The sequence below is a fragment of the Epinephelus fuscoguttatus genome, linkage group LG20 (genome assembly GCF_011397635.1).
Source record: "Epinephelus fuscoguttatus linkage group LG20, E.fuscoguttatus.final_Chr_v1".
NCBI classification, from domain to species: Eukaryota; Metazoa; Chordata; class Actinopteri; order Perciformes; family Serranidae; genus Epinephelus; species Epinephelus fuscoguttatus.
The window spans coordinates 24,596,844-24,616,109 of NC_064771.1; the positions used below are offsets into that span (position 1 = coordinate 24,596,844).

General features: G+C 38.6%; 2 protein-coding genes across 4 annotated transcripts; both read left to right on the top strand.

Moving 5' to 3' along the window:
• Positions 1–605: 605 nt before the first annotated feature.
• On the top strand, positions 606–7,859 carry ndr2 (nodal-related 2). The gene is made up of 3 exons (XM_049564331.1): positions 606–867; positions 4,783–5,570; positions 7,352–7,859. Exons 1-3 carry the CDS (start codon positions 606–608, stop codon positions 7,502–7,504), a joined length of 1,203 nt encoding a protein of 400 aa, XP_049420288.1. The 3' UTR covers positions 7,505–7,859.
• A 4,599-nt stretch (positions 7,860–12,458) lies between these two features.
• Positions 12,459–16,984, top strand: lrrc20 (leucine rich repeat containing 20). Of its 3 annotated transcripts, none has more exons than XM_049564337.1 (5): positions 12,459–12,738; positions 14,924–15,007; positions 15,258–15,407; positions 15,567–15,734; positions 16,461–16,984. In XM_049564337.1, the coding sequence occupies exons 2-5, from the start codon at positions 14,938–14,940 to the stop codon at positions 16,583–16,585; spliced, it is 513 nt and encodes a 170-aa protein (XP_049420294.1). In that variant the 5' UTR covers positions 12,459–12,738; positions 14,924–14,937; the 3' UTR covers positions 16,586–16,984. The 3 variants fall into 3 exon arrangements, with proteins under 3 accessions (XP_049420294.1, XP_049420292.1, XP_049420293.1); XM_049564335.1 differs by having other exon boundaries at positions 12,460–12,738; positions 14,918–15,007; XM_049564336.1 differs by having other exon boundaries at positions 12,460–12,738; positions 14,921–15,007.
• Positions 16,985–19,266: the final 2,282 nt, after the last annotated feature.

Here is a 19,266-nt window from a genome sequence, read left to right on the forward strand (position 1 = left end):
ATTTGTATATTTTATCTTAATATGCACCTTGGACATGGAACAATCTCACTGGGACTTCCTGGTTAAATAAAGGTCAAATTAATAATTAATATACTTGTGTGAAGCCTGAAATGCACATTATATACACCTGTAGTTATACAACAGAAAACTAAGGCTGCATTGCACACACGGTCACATTGTGCTATAAATGTTATAATTCTGGATATTATGCGATGTGTTGTAATGTTTCATTGTCTGTCTCATAAGCTCATCAGCCCAATCGTTCTCCCCATATTGTCCATTTCATAGGGTATTCAACAGACTACATTACACCATGGGAAAGCCTAACAATTAGTGTAAGCCAAATAGCTGAAACAATTAATCCAAGGATGGGGAATCAGGCTGCAGAAGCCCAAATAACATGGCGCAAACAAAGCGCCGCGCTCCCTGTAAACACCCAGGCGCCTCATTAGCACCAGAATAGATGATGAGCTGTCAGGTAACAAGTCTTGAGGACGCATATCAATTTCCTTTAATGTTCTCAGCTACTTGTTAAACATGAAAGGGGGTGGGTGAGGGTATATAAGACACCCCTAATCTCCGAGTAGAGGAATTTGTCACTAACCATGCGATCATTGGGAGCTGTGGCTGCTGCGCTGCACGCATCTCTGCTGGTGCTGCTAGCCCAGGGGATGCACAGATCCAGGGATGGAGTTTACAAGGCGCAGGAGCGGTTTTCCCTCATGGAGCGATCGGCCGGGTACCACCTGCCTACCTACATGATGCATCTCTACAGGAATTTCAAGTACAACTTTTCCAGGCCTTTGGATACTATGGAGCAGGATGCCGCAAAGCAAGCAGACACTGTGAAGAGTGTGATGGCCAAAAGTAAGAGCTGGTTCATTATTTTACGCATCATGGATGAGCAGGGACGCTAACATGATGGGATATGTGTAGATGTATTTATTCCTCAGCTCATTCATCCTTTTCACCACTTAAATACCCTTATGAAATGTTAGTGTTTGGTTCTTGGCTCAAGTGTCGTCCTGTCAAAGCTGCGGGCCAGACAACCTCAGAGGGTTTGAATCCACATCCCGCTCAGAGGGTGAATAACCATGCAGGGATCAGCGCGTGAAAAGGCCCGGTATTCTGTCTAATTCTCAAAGCAAACCTCTTTTTACTTAAATAGGTGATGTTGATTAGATATCTCGCCAGACATCCCCCTATACAAATCTCTTGTTAAGTCAAATCAACAACTTCCCTCAGTTCTTTTTTCACACTTGGCTTGATTAGATTAGAGCTCGGGATTTGATGTTCTCAGCTACTTGTTAACAAGGCCGTAGCCATGTAGTCAACACTAGAGGGCGGGGGACCAATGCCAGGGGGGTCTGGGGAAAAAGTTTTAAAAAATCTAAATTTAAAACACTTTTTTTTCATATAACGTAGTAAAAAAAAATAACAGTAGTTGTATACATGGGCAGATTGTTGGTCGCTGGGTGAATGTGTGGAATTACCTGCAGATAACTTAACCAGTTCTTTTAAGTGATGGTTCATTGATTAACACCAGCAAATCAGCATGTTTACACCGAAAACATTTGTTTACACACCATGCAATCAGCAAAATATTATTTCCACAATTGCAATTCCAGGGCAAAATGATGCACTGACTTGCACACTACTTTTTAATGCATGTACTGACTGATGTGAGTGATATTAAAACCCATAATAATGGCAATTAATTATATTTACATTTGCTATAGATTATTTCCAAGGGCAGTGCGTGGTAACCTGTCGTAGCATAGCAACTTTTCTTAATTTATATTTTTTATCAATAAATTGGGAGGAACCTTTTGAGCATATTGAACTATTGAAGGGGATGTGTCCCCATCCCTACGTCCCACCAATATGTATAATAATTACTGCCTTTCTTGTTTAACATGATGGTGGGTGGGTGGTGGTAGCCTACGTAAAACAATTAACCCAAATCTCTACTTTAAGATTACTGTTTTGACATTAAATGGCCCAAAAATACTGGAGCTGTGACTGCTGGCTCAGAGGACTCAAAGAATCAAGAATGGAGTTTATACGTGGTCGCAGTATGGAGGCAAATATGAGACGAAAGTATTTTAATTTTAACAACCACTTAATACTTTATTTTTGAATTTTGAACACCACTGAATTCACTGCGTTGAAATATTTGACTTTAAAAACAATTTAGATGGAAAGTTTTGTTCTAAATTCACTTTCTAATTAAATTGTGAAATTTCTTGATTTGCAGTTTCAAAAGCTGAATTTGAATATATGAATATTTTCAGAGTTCAAATTCAGATCCAGAAATTCAACCCTCAAAATTTCAAAAACAGATTCAGGTGCATTAAATTCAGATATAAAATTTTAAGTTGAAGGGAAAAAAAATCAAGTAGAGTATCAGTCAGTCAGTATCAGTCAGATTGAATTGGTCAAATTCAAATCCAGAAATTCAACTTTCAAAATTTCAAAATAAGATTCAGGTTCATTAAATTCAGATATAACATTTTAAGTTGAAGAAAAACAATTCCAGTAGAACATCAGTCAGATTCATTTGGTCAAATTCAGATCCAGAAAATCAAGGAAAATAATCTTTTATTTTTTTTAATCCAGAAAGTTGAATTTTTGGATCTGAATCTGTGGACACTGACAAAAACATCAAATTTCTATTCTAAAATTGCAAATCAAGATATTTCGTATTTTAATTTCAATGAGGTGAATTTAGAGTAAATAAATTCAGATGCATGTTTGTTTAAAGTAAAATATCCCAATGCTGTGAATTCAGTGGCATTCAACTTTCAATATTAAGTATTAAGGGGGTGTTAGAATTAAAATACGTATGTCTCTTATTTGCTTCCACACAACAGTAGCAGTGTTGGTGATGGACTGACAAACCACCTGCCAACCTACATGATGCATCCTTACAGGATTTCAAGTCTCTCACCAGACGTCCCTCATACAAATCTGTTGTTAAGTCAAATCAACTTCCCTTAGTTCTTTCTTCACACTTGGCTTGATTAGATTAGAGCTTGGGATTTACTGGCACAAGCAGCCAACAGAGGACAGCCCTCCCTGCTGCTGAATCTAATTTCACATCACTTCCAGGTGTTAGAGTTATTACCTCAGCCTGTTTGTTTGACTGAGGATATGCAGAAGCCAGGAGAGGCAGGGGTGTGTTAAATGATTGGTTTCGGCTCGGTGTTTGGTTTGAGTGGATGGTGGTTTGCACTTTTTGATCAACAGTGTAGCTGAATAGGCCAATGCACCGAACAATACACAAGTTAAGTGTTTAAAATGCTTTAATCCTTTAGATATATTTGGACCACACCTGCTCGTTGAATCACAATGAGCCCCATTACAGATGGAGGAGCAGCACATGTCCCACACCGGAACAATGACTGGATTATTTTGTTTTAAGAAGCAGCTTTGATTTGCTGAAATCTCCATCAATACAAGCATTAATCATGACTTATCAAAGGGAATTACACTGTACATTTACTATTCTCCTTACAACTCACTTTGCAAAACAAAATAGGTGATTGGACCTAATAAATCCTAACCATAATTAATCACCACTTTGCTGTTACTATCAGTGAAAAATCAAGGTAGTCCATCATATTAATGCAAACATCTTTTAGAGGGACAGTTTAAGAATAGTTAAACTTTATTGTCTGTCAACAGTGACAGAAATTCTTTTTTGACAAGGCTCAACAATACACATGATTCGCATTCAAAATACATTTGAAACAAATATAAAAAAAGGACTGTTAAAACAGCAACCGATGAAAGCAGGTTAAAGTGCAGCATCTATTTTAGATTGTTCAGGGTGCTTACTGCAGAAACAATGAAGGATTTCTTGTAGATGTTTTTGTGGGCCAGTGGCACTTTGTAGCGTCTGCCTGACAGCAGTAACTGGAAGGTGTGGTGGAGGGGGTGAGAAGGGTCCTCAGTGATCAGGGTGGCTTTCCGGATCACACAGCGGTTATGCAGTTTATCCTGAAGTTTATCCTAAAATCCAAATTACAATTGTTTCCTCTTACCTGTAGTGCTATTTATCAGTCTAGATTGTTCTGGTGTGAGTTGCAAAGTGCTGGAGATATCAGCCTTAGAGAACTAGATGGCACTCAGCTTGTGGTGTTCAAAGTGCCAAAAAAAGGGAAAGAAAAACTCAACAGCAATGTCTCTTTCCAGAAATCATGACCCAGTTACTCAAGATAATCCACAGACCTTGTCATTAGCATTTTCATGTAGGAACTATTTTCTTGCTCCTGAACTACGCCCTTCAACCATATCACTGCACAGAAGGAAGAGTGCATCTACTCATTGATAAAAGACTTGTGCCCATGTCTGCGCCAGATATAAACATTAATGGCGTCTTCCTCGGTTGAGCTGTAACGTTAGCTAGCTCAGTGGTGCTAGCAGTAGATACATGCTCTCTTTCTGGGCGATAATACAGTTGGAGAGTGTACTTCGTTAGAAAGTAGGGATGCATGATATTGGATTTTTTGCTGATATCCGATATGCCAATGTATAACAAATTACTTGGCCGATAACCGATACGGATACATCAGCAGCCGATATCTCCAGCAGTCGGCATCTCACACTAAAACTATCTAGATTGACAAAGAGCACAATTTAGTTGACATTAATTTCAGTATAAATGTTTCTGGCACATTAATTTGTGTGTTGTCATATTGGTGTGATTTTAGCATAATTTCCACTAATGATAAGTTGTCTGATACAGTTATGCTAATCTTTCTGTGTTCTCTACATTAGGTTTGACGTACAGACAGAGGCGCTGGATTGCGACCTTTGACCTCCACGCCCTGCTGGCTGACAAACAGATCCAGGCGGCAGAGCTGAGGATCAGGCTCCCTCGGACACAGAGTGCTTCCAACATCACCGTGGAGGTCTATCACCAGCACGGCCAGGCATGCCATGTGCATAAGAGCTGCCAGGAGCAGCAGCTGGTGGGGCTGCTCACTGACTCATCGCTGGTCACATCATCACAGAACTGGAAAGTGTTCAACATGACAAAACCTCTCTCGAGCTGGCTCAGACAAAAATCGGTGACGGCCAGAATTCGATACAAAAGAGTGTCGAGAAGACGAGGGGCGGTAAAGACAAAGAGTGGCCTGTCGCTTCCCGATCAGCCTGTACACGTAGTGAGCCCGAGAGGAGAGCAGGACATGAGGGACCGGGCCTTGTTGGTCATCTTCTCACAAACTGGCTCCGATGAGAACTCAAAGGTCAAAGCAAGCTTACTCCACACAGCTGAACAATCCAAGTTCTTGTCCCCTGCTGAAATCAAAAAGGCCCGCTGGCCGAAGAGGCGCAGGAGCAAACGGGGCCAGAAAGAACAAACTGTGAGAAGCCCGCAGGCGTCCAAAAAAGGGAATGAAAAATCTCTCTGTCGCAGAGTCGACTTGCAGGTAGACTTTAATCAAATTGGCTGGGGGTCCTGGATCATCTTCCCTAAAAAATATAACGCTTTCCGCTGCGAGGGCTCCTGCCCCAGTCCCCTGGGAGAAGACCTGAATCCAACAAATCATGCTTACATGCAGGTGAGTGGTGCAGATTCTCCATCTATGACTGTTCTATTGTTAAAATGTCTCATTATTGTTGACTCAGTAGATTCACATCGGGGTGGCTGCTTGTGTTGAAACTTTTGCTCCCATCTGGGACATAAAATGGGGGCATCCAAAAATTATCCCTACATGACTTACAGATTATGGTGAACTAGTTTCACTGTTTAGAAGAGAAGGGTGTAGCTGCAGAGCTCCAGGCCCGGGTCCAGCTCCTCTATCGGACCCATTATGGTCCCGAGCTCGGAGAGGGAAGTCTGAAATTGTGTACGCCAACCAGAGACAATCATCAGGATACGATAGCATGTGTTAATTAGTTTGAGTAAGCCACACGCCTTCCATCATTAACTCCAAGTTTAACAATACAAGCTAATATTTCAATATAACTGTAATGTTTAAGGCTAGGAAACATAACATGAAGCAGCAATTAACTTGTCCTAACCTAATGAGTTATCTAACGTTAGCTAACTAAGCTAATGTTGTTAGCAAACTTTTGCTGTGTCTCAAATCACGTACTTCCGTTAGTACACTTCCATGTAGTATACTTTGTGCACTATGTACTTATTGGCGTATTGCGCAAATTTTGACAGGGTAGTGTCGTCTCAAACCAAACACGGCCGTTGTGCACTTACGGGAAATGACGACTGCAAATTAGCTAGTTAGCAAATTAGCATTAGCAATTGTGTTATTGTTCGCAGTACCAAATCATTACAGACTGCTAAATTAACCCAATAAACATACTACTGGCTTATATCCGACAACAGTGTAGTGGTGCTTAGTGCCAAAAACACATGTATTTGTACAATTCAGCGACGTTCATGGTCGGACAGTCCTCTGCCGCCGTTTCCAGTTTGAAAAGTGATCCCTCCCCTTCTGCTACGTAGGCAAGATGGCGACCATTGAGGGCGAGAAGTGTCCATAGTTCCACACTCAACTTCTTGACCATTTTGAGCGCACCATCTGGGTACTCATAGTGCACTGCATTTTTTTCATACTTCTCAGTGTGAACGCACTTATACACTCAAAATATTAAGTGTAAGTACAGAGGTACGCGATTTGAGACACAGCATAACTTTCATGCGAGCTGAAATGATGTTAAGTTGCCTTAAATATCAGGTTGTATTGTTTACCTTGGGGTTATTGGTCTTGGCGATAAAAATGGGTCCCAACGCTGGAGGTTGGAGCTCTACAGCGTGACCTTGTTGGTTTGGAAGGTCATATTTTAACATTTGCAGTAAATATGACAGGACATGGCTGCAGCATAATGCGTGAAACTACAGAGGGAAACAAGACTATAAAAAAATTAAAGATATGCAACTGCAAAACCAACAATGTTGCAGAGTGAAAGAAAAAACAACAGTACAGTGATTAACTAGCAACCATTTTGATAATGAATTCATCATTTCAGTACAACATTTGTCACATGCGAGAAGTTGCAACAAGGGACACGGGACTGTGGGTAATTAAAACGGACATTTTATACATGTATTCTATAGACAAACCAATTAATCAAGACAGGCTTTTGGTTTTGGAATGCTACCCCAAGATTTCATGTAGCTGCATCTGTCCATCCCTATGAAAAATTTGCGGGGGTCCCGCTGTTTGCAGGCCTATAAAAGAGATCCAAACAATGACAGCTGCTCTCACAAAACCCTCGCTGGCATAAACCTGAATAATTGCACTTATAAATGACAAAAAAGGAGTATTTTGAGACTGTTATTATCTCTCTAAATCCTGTGTTCTGTTTCTTCCTTTGCCAGAGTTTACTGAAACATTTCCACCCAGACAGAGTGGCGGCGCCCTGCTGTGCCCCGACCAAAATGAGCCCGTTAAGCATGCTGTACTACGAAAACGGAGAGATGCTCCTTCGACATCACGAAGACATGATTGTGGATGAATGTGGCTGCCAGTGACAGCTGCGACCACCTCCAACCATGACCTGTGCTGCTGAGCGGTGTTAACAGCATTAAAAAAAAAAATGCTGTACAGAAAAAACAAGACACTTAACCAGACGGAAAAAAGCTCTTTGATATTTGTCACTGTGCACTGTGAGATTGTAGCTGATCGATGTGCAGAGATAGGATTTTAATTTGTGATGTGAGCTCTGGTTTGTAAGGAGAACATTGTTATTTTAAGATGTGCTGAAATACAAACTCAACAATAGCATCCAGCCGTCCAGCTGTGTGCAGATGTTACAATGTGATGTACAACTTTATTTCCCTTATTAATTTCATCAATGTAAACATGAAATGGCAATGTTGTTGAATATTCCAGCACTGTTTTTATTGTACATTACCATTTGTGTAACTGTAAATTAATGTATATTTATTGTAAATATTAAAAAGATTGTATTTATGTACATTTTGTGCATGGATTATGTATTTTGCCATGTTTTATTACCTAAGCTGTACTGTACTTGTCTTGGCACGTGAGCATAAAAAAGTTATATAATGGCTGGCCTATACTTATGCCTAAACATCACCTACTTAAAAGAGTATTATCAAAGATTTTTTTAAGTATTGGAACTGGATATCAAACCTTACCCTACCAACAGCTGGCATCAGTTGTCTTGTGAGATTTATAATCTTGTTCATTTATCGTTTAATCAAATATTTTCTGATTTAAGTAGTATCCGAGTATTTCATTTAGGCAGTTGTTGGGCTGCTTGTTTTTAGACATTTAGGTTTGGAAACAGCAGAGAAATATTTCTAATTCTTAAAGGTCCAGTGTATAGAATTTAGGGGAATCCATTGGCAAAAATGGGATATTATTTTCATAATATTTTTTTCATTAGTGTATAATCACCTGAAAATAACAATAGTGTTTTACTTACCTTAGAATGAGCTGTTTATCTCTACATACCAAGCCTTTTCTTCAACAAAGTCTTCCATGTTGTCCTACAGTAGCCTTAAAGGGCCAAACCAATCACTGACTTTAAATAGGCCCATTCATATTTTTACACGAGCCACTGTAGTACTTCTACACGCTTGGTACATGTTTTAAGTTTGAGTTAGTTGCAATCTGCAAACTCACCACTAGATGCCACTAAATCCAACACATTAAGCCTTTAAAGTATAGAAAAGGGATCATTCTGGTATACCCAGGCCCCCAGGAAGTGCTTCTGGCTTTAAAGCCAATTAGACATAAGCTCCATTTACACCAAACACTTTCAGTATGGTACCTTTGGAACCAAAAGTAACCCTTCAGACATGGTACCTAGACCCTAGTGTTTCCACCACAAACAGTACTCTTAAATGTGGATTGGGTTGTTGTCACTCACTGCTCCATCCAGCACTCACTGTATTTCCTCCTTTATTAGTATGCACCTCGTTTATCGTCCACAGAGCGGGTTACACGCTAATGTTTTCAGAACAAAATAAAACAGGCTGCAGCGAGAGCCCCTCTCCATTGGATTTCGGGGGGGGGGGGGGCTGATGGATTTGCGTCATCAACTCATACATTGAGCAACATAACAAGTAAATGCTCACCTTAAAAGTTGCCGGCAGTCGGCCCAGTGAATTATTTTTTCTCAGACTGCAGCTGCTCCAAGAGGCAGCAAAACATCCTTTCATTTTATAGTTACAGTTTACGAATATACGTAAAACTCTCCACAGTATGAACAGTGGTTACATGAGCCTCAAAACCAGCCACAACTCAGCCCTGAGCCCAGAGCTGTGTGCTAGGTACCACGACAGAAGAGTGACCAAAAATGGAGTTGGTACGGAACGGTTCCATTGGTAACATCCACAACTTTTCACAGTGGAACTGGGAAAAAAAGCATACCGAACTTAACTATACCGTAAGTACTGTGGCTTAACAATGGAATCATAACTTCCTGGTCTGTCACGTGATGCTACTGGACCCAAAAAGACTTTCTGTCATAGACTTGCGTTGTGAAAGAGACATTTGTAAAGCAGTGGATACATGTTTTTGAGCATCACAATGATTAGCTTCACTATCTGCAATTGATCCATTTGGTCTGACAACATTTCGAATGTTGGAAGTAGCTGCTCAGTTGTTTAAGTCTCTAGTGTTCCTGCTGTATGGGCCCAGAGATACAGAAGATCCTGATCATTTTACATGTGGGAAGTCAAAGCTCTTTGGCTTCATGCATCACTGAGCAACTTTCATGGGAATGACCAGGGCCCTGCCTGAAACGCTGTATGCAGTAGCAGTAGCTCAGTCCATAGGGGGACTTGGGTTGGGAACCGGAGGGTCGCCTGTTCGAGTCCCCGTCCGGACCAAAATATGGAGCGTGGACTGGTGGCTGGAGAGGTGCCAGTTCACCTCCTGGGCACTGCCGAGGTGACCTGGAGCAAGGCACCGAACCCCCCAACCGCGCAGGGCGCCTCACCAAGAGCAGCCCCCTCACTCTGACATCTCTCCACTTTGTGCACGTATAGGTCCTGTTTGTGCATGTGTGTGTCTTTCGGACCTGTGTGTAATTGACAAGCAAGAGTGAAAACATTGAATATCCCCTCGGGAGGATTAATAAAGTAAATAAACTTAACTTATAAACATCTCTCTTAGACTTCCCTGGATACCCCAGTTTAAAAGCACAGCTTTCTCAGAGCTGCCTGGTTTGGTCATAAACTCAGAAACTCAGTCAAACAGATACCTTTCATCACTCAGATCACTGGCATATTTACCTGCAATGACTATGAGTGACCCAAAATAACTAACACACAAAAAGAGGTGGACTTTTCTGGTTTTAGAGTGTTTCAGTCACAGTGAGTCAACACTAAATGAAAATACAGCACAGTATGGGAGAGGAATATCCAGCAAATACTGTAAAGTGGCAGTTAGTTGTAACAATGGAAAACTATTCATCTGAGGCCAGAGAGCTCATTGTGTTCAGATCCTTTGAAAATACACTGACTAACCAGGAATTTGCCAGACTCATGACCATGACAGTGGTCAAACTGGGAATAGTTGACAAGGACCCAGAGGTAAGACAACATTTAAAATCCTAATGCAGATATGTTAATGGAGAAGGTTTAAATTCAAAGTATATTTGTAGAGATACTCAAAGCAGAGAAGCACAGCCTTAAAAAGGTACGTCCTTTTGTTTTTGTCATATCTTTTAAATGGCTCAGCCTCAACGCAGAAGATGTTAAAAAGCTGGACTCAGATATAAAACATGTGAATATGGTGATAAAATTAACATGTCGTCACCCAATATTCAGTAACAAAGTACATTTACTCAAGTACGGTACTTAAGTACAAATTTGAGGTACTTGTATTTTATTTGAGTAATTTCGTGCCATTGTATACTTGTACTCCACTGCATCTCAGAGGGAAATATTGTACTTTTTTACCAAACTAGGCCTACATCCATCTAACAAAGTAGGATTTTTGCACATAAAACATTTTTTAAAATATGATGCTTTGTTATAGATTAAATTACCAAACAGTCTATACAAGTACCACTGAAAACGATTAGTTGATTAATCAGTCAGTAGACTGACAAAAAAAAATTGGTACCTATATCACTAATAATTTAGGTCTTTTTTTGTGTGCAAAAAGACAAAATATCACAAATTAGAGGATTTGCTGCTTTGACTTTCAATTATTCAAATGTCAGAATTTAAAGTTAGTTAATTTTAATTTTTCTGCATTGAATATTTTACTTGTAATATTTTAGCTACTTTACAACATAGGTTTTTGCACATAAAACATACAAAGACTTTTTAAAATATGATGCTTTGTTATATATTAAAGTACCCAACAGTCTGTACTAGTTTAGCTGAAAATATTAGTTGATTAATCTGTTAGTCGATTGACAAAAAAAAGGTAACTATATTACTAATAATTTAAGTCATTTTTGTACTAAAAGAAAAAACATTGCAAAGGGAAGGATGTAAGGATAAGGATAATTTTAAGTTAATTTCAATTTTTCAGATTTTTCTGCATTGAATATTTTACTTGTAATATTTTAGCTCCTTTACAACATAGGCTGTTTGCACATAAAACATATAAAGAGTTTTTAAAATATTATGTTTTGTTATAGATTAAATCACCAAACAATCTATACTAGTGTAGCTGAAAATGATTGGTTGATTAATCAGTTAGTTGACTGACAAAAAAATAATAATTTGCAAATATAGTGCTAATAATTTATGTTTGTTTTTTGTTTTTTTGCAAAAACAGAAAATATCACAAATGAGAGGATTTGCTGCTTTGAGACTTTAGATCATTTTAAGTTAATTTTATTTTTTCAGATTTTTCTGTATTGAATATTTTACCTGTAATATTTTCACAATAGGATTTTTGCACATAAAACATAGTTTTTTTTTTTGTTTTTTTTTTTTAAAATGATGCTTTGTTATAAGTTACATAACCCAACAGTCTATACAAGTACAGCTGAAAATGATTAGTTGATTAATCAGTAAGCTGACTGACAAAAAAACCCTAATAATTTAAGTTTTTTTTTTGTGTGTGTAAAAAACGGTAAACACACAAATTTGCTGCTTTTTCTTTTAGTTATTTAAATGTCCAAATTTTAGATAATTTTAAGTTGATTTTGTTTGTTTGTCAGATTTTTCCGCATTGAATATTTTTACTTGTTATATTTAAAGTACTTTTTCCTGATCATATGTACATACTTTTAGCTAAGTAACATTTTCATTGCAGGACTTAGAACAGAGTTGTAGTTTTACAGTGCGGTATCTGCACTTTAAGGTAACTTCCTCCACCATTGCCAATATTGGCCGACTGAAAAACGTGATTATTAGTAATAATAATTAGAACAATTTAGTAGGTGACATTATTTCCTTTTAAGGCTTAATATTTTGTCAATAAAGTTGAACTACCTGTCTGCAACATGAGAGCGCAGGTCTGACACTCATGAATTCACATACTTCCTAACCGACTGTTAGCTAGCAATGTTAGCTAGTAGCCTAGCGTGTTCCTTATTTTCAAGCTGTCGCTTAGCAACAACGACTTTTACAAAGTTAGTTTTAACGTAACGTTACGTTGAGGTGTCGCTAATGTTATATTTGTAATGAGCAGGACAGCATTCAGGTGAAGAGCCTCCCCCGGGGCTAAAAATACACATTCACCAAATTAGACTGTGGCTGAGCTGCTGTAGCTAACGTTAGGTAACTGAGGCGGCTGCCAGGCTCTGTAACAGTAGCTTCTAGGTTTGGTAAGTGGCTCCCTGGTGTGGTTTTAATGAAACTAATCAGATAATGGCTGTGTGTAGCTGAACAGGCTGTCTTTGTGTCAGCCTGGTAATGTAGGGACTGTGGTGGGTTGTTTGATTTGACTCCTGCGTAGAGAAAAGTAATCTGTTGTACCGACTCAGGTCCGGTGTGAATGGTTGGCATTACCCAGCCCTTCATTGTTTTAAATGTTAAGTTAACCAATAGTAACAAACATGAAGAGCCATTTTATGTATTGGTGTTTAAGTTAGTAAAGATTTTTAACGTTTTGGAGACTCTTTGTCTTCATTACATTTGTATAACGACTGCAGTGACTTGCAGATTTGTCATTCATTACTAAGGATTTAACTTGTATTCAATGGGAAAAGAAAAAACAACAACTTGTATTCAATGGTGGGAACTTAGTACATTTACTCAAGTACTTTAGCTAACTTGAGTATTTTCCATTTTATGCTCTTTATACTCCTCTATTTGTACTTTACTACAGTTTGAATGCAGAGACTGCTTTTACTCCATTACATCCATTTAGTTTCTAGTTACTTTGCAGACTACATTATGATAGGACACCCAGGAGTATATGGGGTTGCAATGGTATGAGATTTTCACAATAACTATAACCATCTTTAGAAAATATCACGGTTTCACAGTATCATGGTAATACAGAATTTATATCATCAGTCAGTATGACTCTTAAAGGAATTACAATGGAAGGGTTATTGTCAGTTGAACAAATGTTTATTACTATAATTGAAACTTGAAACCATTTTGCTAATCGAAGTACATGTAAAAAGTCTCCCCTTAGAAAATAACTATTAAAAAAAAGGTGAGATTCAATGTCCAGTTGCATTTTATATTTCAATAGAGTAGATAAGCAAAAGTACACAGTATGATAACCATCAACCTTTATATTACAGTATGCCTTTAAAGTGGTATCACTGCAACCCTAGCAGTATATGTTGCAAATAATAAAAATGTGCTCCAAATTTATTACCAGCAACATACATCAATATTTATAATCCAATGGGTCATTCTGCATAAGATACTAATAATACTTTAACTTCAGTAAGGGTTTGACGGAGGGCTTTTACTTGCAGTAGTATTGCTGTTTATACTTGAGGAAAAGATGTGAATACCTCCTCCACCTCTACATTTATTAAGAGTATTACAGTATACTGCTATGATCCTTCAACTGATCTGAAAGCATAACATAACATTCCCCAACACTGAATTTTTACAATAGATTATTTCATGGAGCACAAGTTTATTTTTTGTTCATAGCATTTACTAATTATCTAGGGTTGTTCATGGGTTGTAGTTGTAGTTGTAGGCCTATTTCTTGTTTCCTGAGCTTTTGAAAACCTTAAAAATTTTGAATGAAGGCTCGTTTAATGAGGTACATTTGCGTTACTGTGTTGGTACGTACATAAATGAATGATATCAGAAAGTCAGTTTACAGATAATATTTACCCAGAGTAAAGGAATTTCACATATTTTCCTTTGTTATAATAATGTTATATAGTGATAGGATCCTATTTATCCAGCGAGAAATGGACAGAGAAATACCATTTTGTTTTTGTCACAGACTAAGATACATACACAAGGAGATAAAAGGTCCTTAAAAAGTCTTGAAATGTCTTAAGTTGTTGTCTTAAATTGTCTTAAATTAAGATTCAATGGGTCTTAAATGTTTTCGGTCACATTACCACAAAAATTTCTCCGGCCTGACAGACCCATTGACTGTTTACAATCAACGGACAGACAGAAGAATTGAAATAATAAATAGCATTTATGACAGTGATGGGATTTTGTTTTCTTATGAACATGAAACACATTAAATTCAAACTTACCAAATTGTTGTCATTTTTCCTTACTGTTCATTTTGAACGGACATCAGGGTGTTTGCTTAGTTTCCATTGCAGGATTGGTCTTAAATATGATATAAGGTGGTATTAAAATGGTCTTAAAAAGTCTTAAATGTAACTATTTATAACTATAGACACCCTGTACAACCCCAACTTAATGTTGGCTCAAAGTGGCAAATGTGTTAACTACATGATACATGGATACATTTCTAATAATATACTGTTATTAGTTGCTGTAATTATTATTTGGCTGTTATACGTCTCATGTATAAAGTATGTCTAAGTGTAATGTGTTTTTCAGGAGCAGTTAAAACAGAAAAAATGGCTGAGGCAGTTGCAAACGTGGCCCGGAGGGTTAATGCGACCGTCGAGGACAGGAAAGACACATTGGGTAAGACTCCCGTCACATATCTTTCTGTCTGTCTCTCACTCACTCTGCTGTTTGAATGAATAGCTTTGATTTAATATTGTGGTTGATGCTATTACAGATTTCCACCAGCAGGCGGTGACAGAGGCTTTCATTTGTCTGCTGAAATAGCTTTAAATCTCAGAGTTGGTGTTATTTGTAGATATTTAACATTCCCCTGCTGTGTTAATACTTCATGATCTCATAATCCTGTTCCTCTTCTTCTCCTCTGCAGACTTGTCAAACTGCAAGCTCATTTCCTTCCCAGACGGTGTGTTCAAGGTCCTGAGGAGTGTCTCAGAAAACATCCGTGTTATCACACTGGCTGACAATGAGATGAAGGCCATAACCAGCAAGTTCTTTTCAACCTTCACTCAGCTGAGAGGTAGTGGATAACAACACTGCAGATATTTGAGTCATGGTTTCAATCTTGAGGAAAAGATGTATGTTGTTACACTCACAAATGTTGACAGGATGTTGTGAGAGAACAGAGAAGCGACCCCTCGATTAACTTCTGTGTTGAAAAATTACATATGTGTTTCAGAGCTGGACCTGCGAGGAAACGTTCTCACCAAGCTGCCTGACACTGTGGGAGAAATGGAGCATTTGACCTGCATCAATCTGGCATACAACAACTTCTCCGTCTTCCCTGATAAGCTCACTGAAATAGCCACACTGGAGAGAATTAACCTGGAGGGGAACAGCATCACCGGTAATTCTAATTATATATTAAAGGGATAGTTCAGATGTTTTGAAGTGGGGTTGTATGAGATACTTAACTATAGTCAGTGTATGTTTAACCCAAACAATGTGTCATGAGACTGCAGTTGGTTCAGATCGAGGTCGGAACACGTTCTCACCACAAACGAACCGCACCAGAGTTTGTATGTAACTGGACCGAGACCACCTCTTCAAGAAGGTCTCGGTCTGGTTGTTTTGGTGCACACCTGAGTGCGACTGCTGTGTTCACACCTGCCCAAACGAACCGCACTTAGGGGGCAAACGAACTTGAGTTTGACTGAACCAAACCAAACAGGGCAGGTGTGAAAGCACCCTTAGACAGTCCTTTCCAACAAGGAGCTGAAGGTATTATATTGCGAGTTGGAGTGGAAATATCAATATGTCAGCATATGGGATGTCGGAAAAAAATCCAATATCTTGCATCCCCAGTGATTTCTTTTTTAAGTGGCTTAAGGATGTTTTCCTGCTGCCCCCGTCCACAGCAGTGCATTACCAAGCTTTCATGCCAGTATTCCTGCCTAGTCTCCAAAACTGGGGCGTGCCAACCGCCATCTACTGTATGTAATACACTGACTCTGGATAAGTACCTCATACAACCCGACGTCAAGAAATCCAAAGTACTGCCTTAGAGGTTGTATATTCTTACGTAGCTTGGTTTGAGCTGATATTTACTTTGTTTTTTTATCTTGTCCCACAGAAATACCAGTGGAGAAGCTGTCAGGCATGCCAGCACTGAAGTGGCTGAACGTGAAGTCGAACCCTTTGGACTCAAACACTCAGTCTGCTCTGCAATCTCCCCACAACTTTGAAACAGAGTCCTAAAACAAGTTGTGTATTTTATTCACAGGACTGCATGCTGCGTGCCTTTAACTACTTCAGCTGGATGCTTTGGTGTGCCTGAGATATGAGGAAACACAATACTTGAAGATATAACTTAAGATATCTCAATGAGTTTACAGGGAAAAAAAAGGTGTGCAATCAAATTTGGTGTCCTTACTTAAGTTAATCAGTCCTGCTGGCAACCAACCTGTGGCCTTTACTTTGTTCTCTTGGTATGAACTACACAAAGCTGAAGTTGGTGTTTGGAGATGAAATCAATTCTTTTACACTGTCTGATATGGTTTTGTCTCCATCGAGACAAAAGTCATTAATAGATTTATTTATTATTTTTTATAGTATATAAGGAAGTTTTTTCAATTAAAGAGTATGGGTTGGAAACTATGCAGTCTCATGTCATTATTTTTTCACTGGGTGACGGATTAATTGCTGAGATGGTGTTTGATTAATTTTGTTAGATAACACAGGATGACAACACACACCTATTCTTGAGAACTGGGGCAAATTATATCCTGCAAAAAAATAACATAACTTAAAAACACACTAATTCTGTTTCTGGGGTGAAACTTTACTTTTAAAAGATGTTAGGTGTATATATAAAATCCAAATGATTTATAAAATATTTTGATCTGCCTTCATTTTTTAACTTCTAAACCTATCCAGAATTCACAATTTAAATTAAAAAATGTGTTAAAAGCCTTAAAAATCTATAATTGACAGTATGTTCTGCTATAGTCATCATTGTTTTGAAATATATTTTTGTGAAAATGTTGGCCCTTTAAAGATGTGCCCCAGATTTTTCAAGTTCATCAGATTTCCACAAAAACATAATTTAATCAGGCATAAAAGAGGTTAGCTGTAACACAAGGACTCAAGTCTCACTTCCTGGTTTCCAAAAAGGCAGGAATGCTTCTCAAGTATCGGTAAGATTTCTATTTTATTTACAAATTCATTAAGTAATAGGCTATCAGAAGGGTCTCAACCATAACAGGTCAACTCTGTAGCCGTCCTAAATCAAAACTAAGTAAACATTTGTGTTTAAAATTGAGTATTTTAATTAACATCAAGCAAACTCTTAGCAAATTTGAAAAATAAAATGGCTACTCACTACGACTGCTGTGAAATTAATAAATATGTAACTTTTTGTCAACTCAGTAAGACATCAATTCCATCAGATCTTACCTCTGACATCTATCATGTAGTCATGGGAGTCAGTGGGAGGTTGGCCCATCACAAAGTTAATAGACAAGACTTGGATCTTTTAAAGTCAATTTTCACAGCCTAGAGTAAAATTAAAAACACAAAAAAGAAAAGGCTGTTACATTTAGGACTGCAGCTAACGATTATTTCTATGGAAGACAACAACGTCCGTATTTGAACTGTCAGATTAGTCATAACTGAAGAAGCCATCTTCAAGAACTCAAGCAAGTCCACGTGCCTATGATATGGATGACTGAGAATCTTCACCAACATGTTGCTATACAGTTTGGGAAGAATACCCTTCGACTGGTATGGGAATATGACAGAACATCTAGTAAGAACTGAAGAAGCCTCTTGAATGAGAAGTGAAATGTCTTCAAGAAACTCCAGTTGCCTTCAATATAGCACTTGAGATTACCATGATCTGGATGACTGAGAGTCTTCACCAACATCTTCAATCAAGGTTCAGTCATGAATCCTCCCTGACGGTCACAACGGTGATCTTGAAGGCTGAAATCAGATGGAATCAAATGAACTAGATGCTCATTTTCAAGTTCTCCAATTATCCCGTGATCTCGAGAAAACAAAGATAATAAATTATCTCCTTATCTCGACTAGTCGACCTTTGGTTTTCTCGAGAACCAACATCAATTAACCTGTTGTCACGAGAAAATGGGCTTCGTTATCTCAAGATATTGAAATAATTAACCCACGAACATCAAGATAACAACATTGAACAATAATTTCCACCACGGCTGTTCTTGGCTTCCATAATTTCCGATAAGATGATGTCTTCGAAATACTTTGTTTTGTCAGACCAACAGGCCAAGACCCAGAATGCGAAACAAAAAAAGAGCAGCTCATCATCACATCTAAGAAGCTGGAACCAGTGACTGTGATGTGTTTTCCTGAGTTTGACCTTCAGGGTACTGAACAGGGATCTGAATCTGAATTGGAAAGACAAGCAAAATATTCTGAAACTATCTTATCACTAGTTTCAAGCTCGAGGCACTGCCGAGACTTGATTTAGCGAGGTTACAGAGAAAGTACACACAGCAGCATAAACACTGATCAAGCTCCTAAACCCTCCATCTGTAACCAAGGCTGCAGGTGACAGAGACTGATCCACAGTATTAAAAGTATTTCGGTTGCTCAGGCTTTTCAGGAATTCTTTAAATAGCAACACTGCCGAGTCTGGATCGCCTATAAGCTGATGTCAACCACAGAGGAGCATATAAAGGGACGCAGCAGTATGATATGTGAGGGATTCACGCATGAGCACATCCATTTCCTCTGCAAAGAGTTTTTAAATGGTCTATTTTATGCGAAGGTAGGATGTCAGACTCTTGATGTCTTCTGGCCAAGAGAAATATTTAGCAAGGCGGCAGGCTTACAGCGTCAGGTGACTACTCTGCTGCCCAGGCTGTGACCTTGTATCGAGCATCAAGCTGCTCTCTGACTGATGG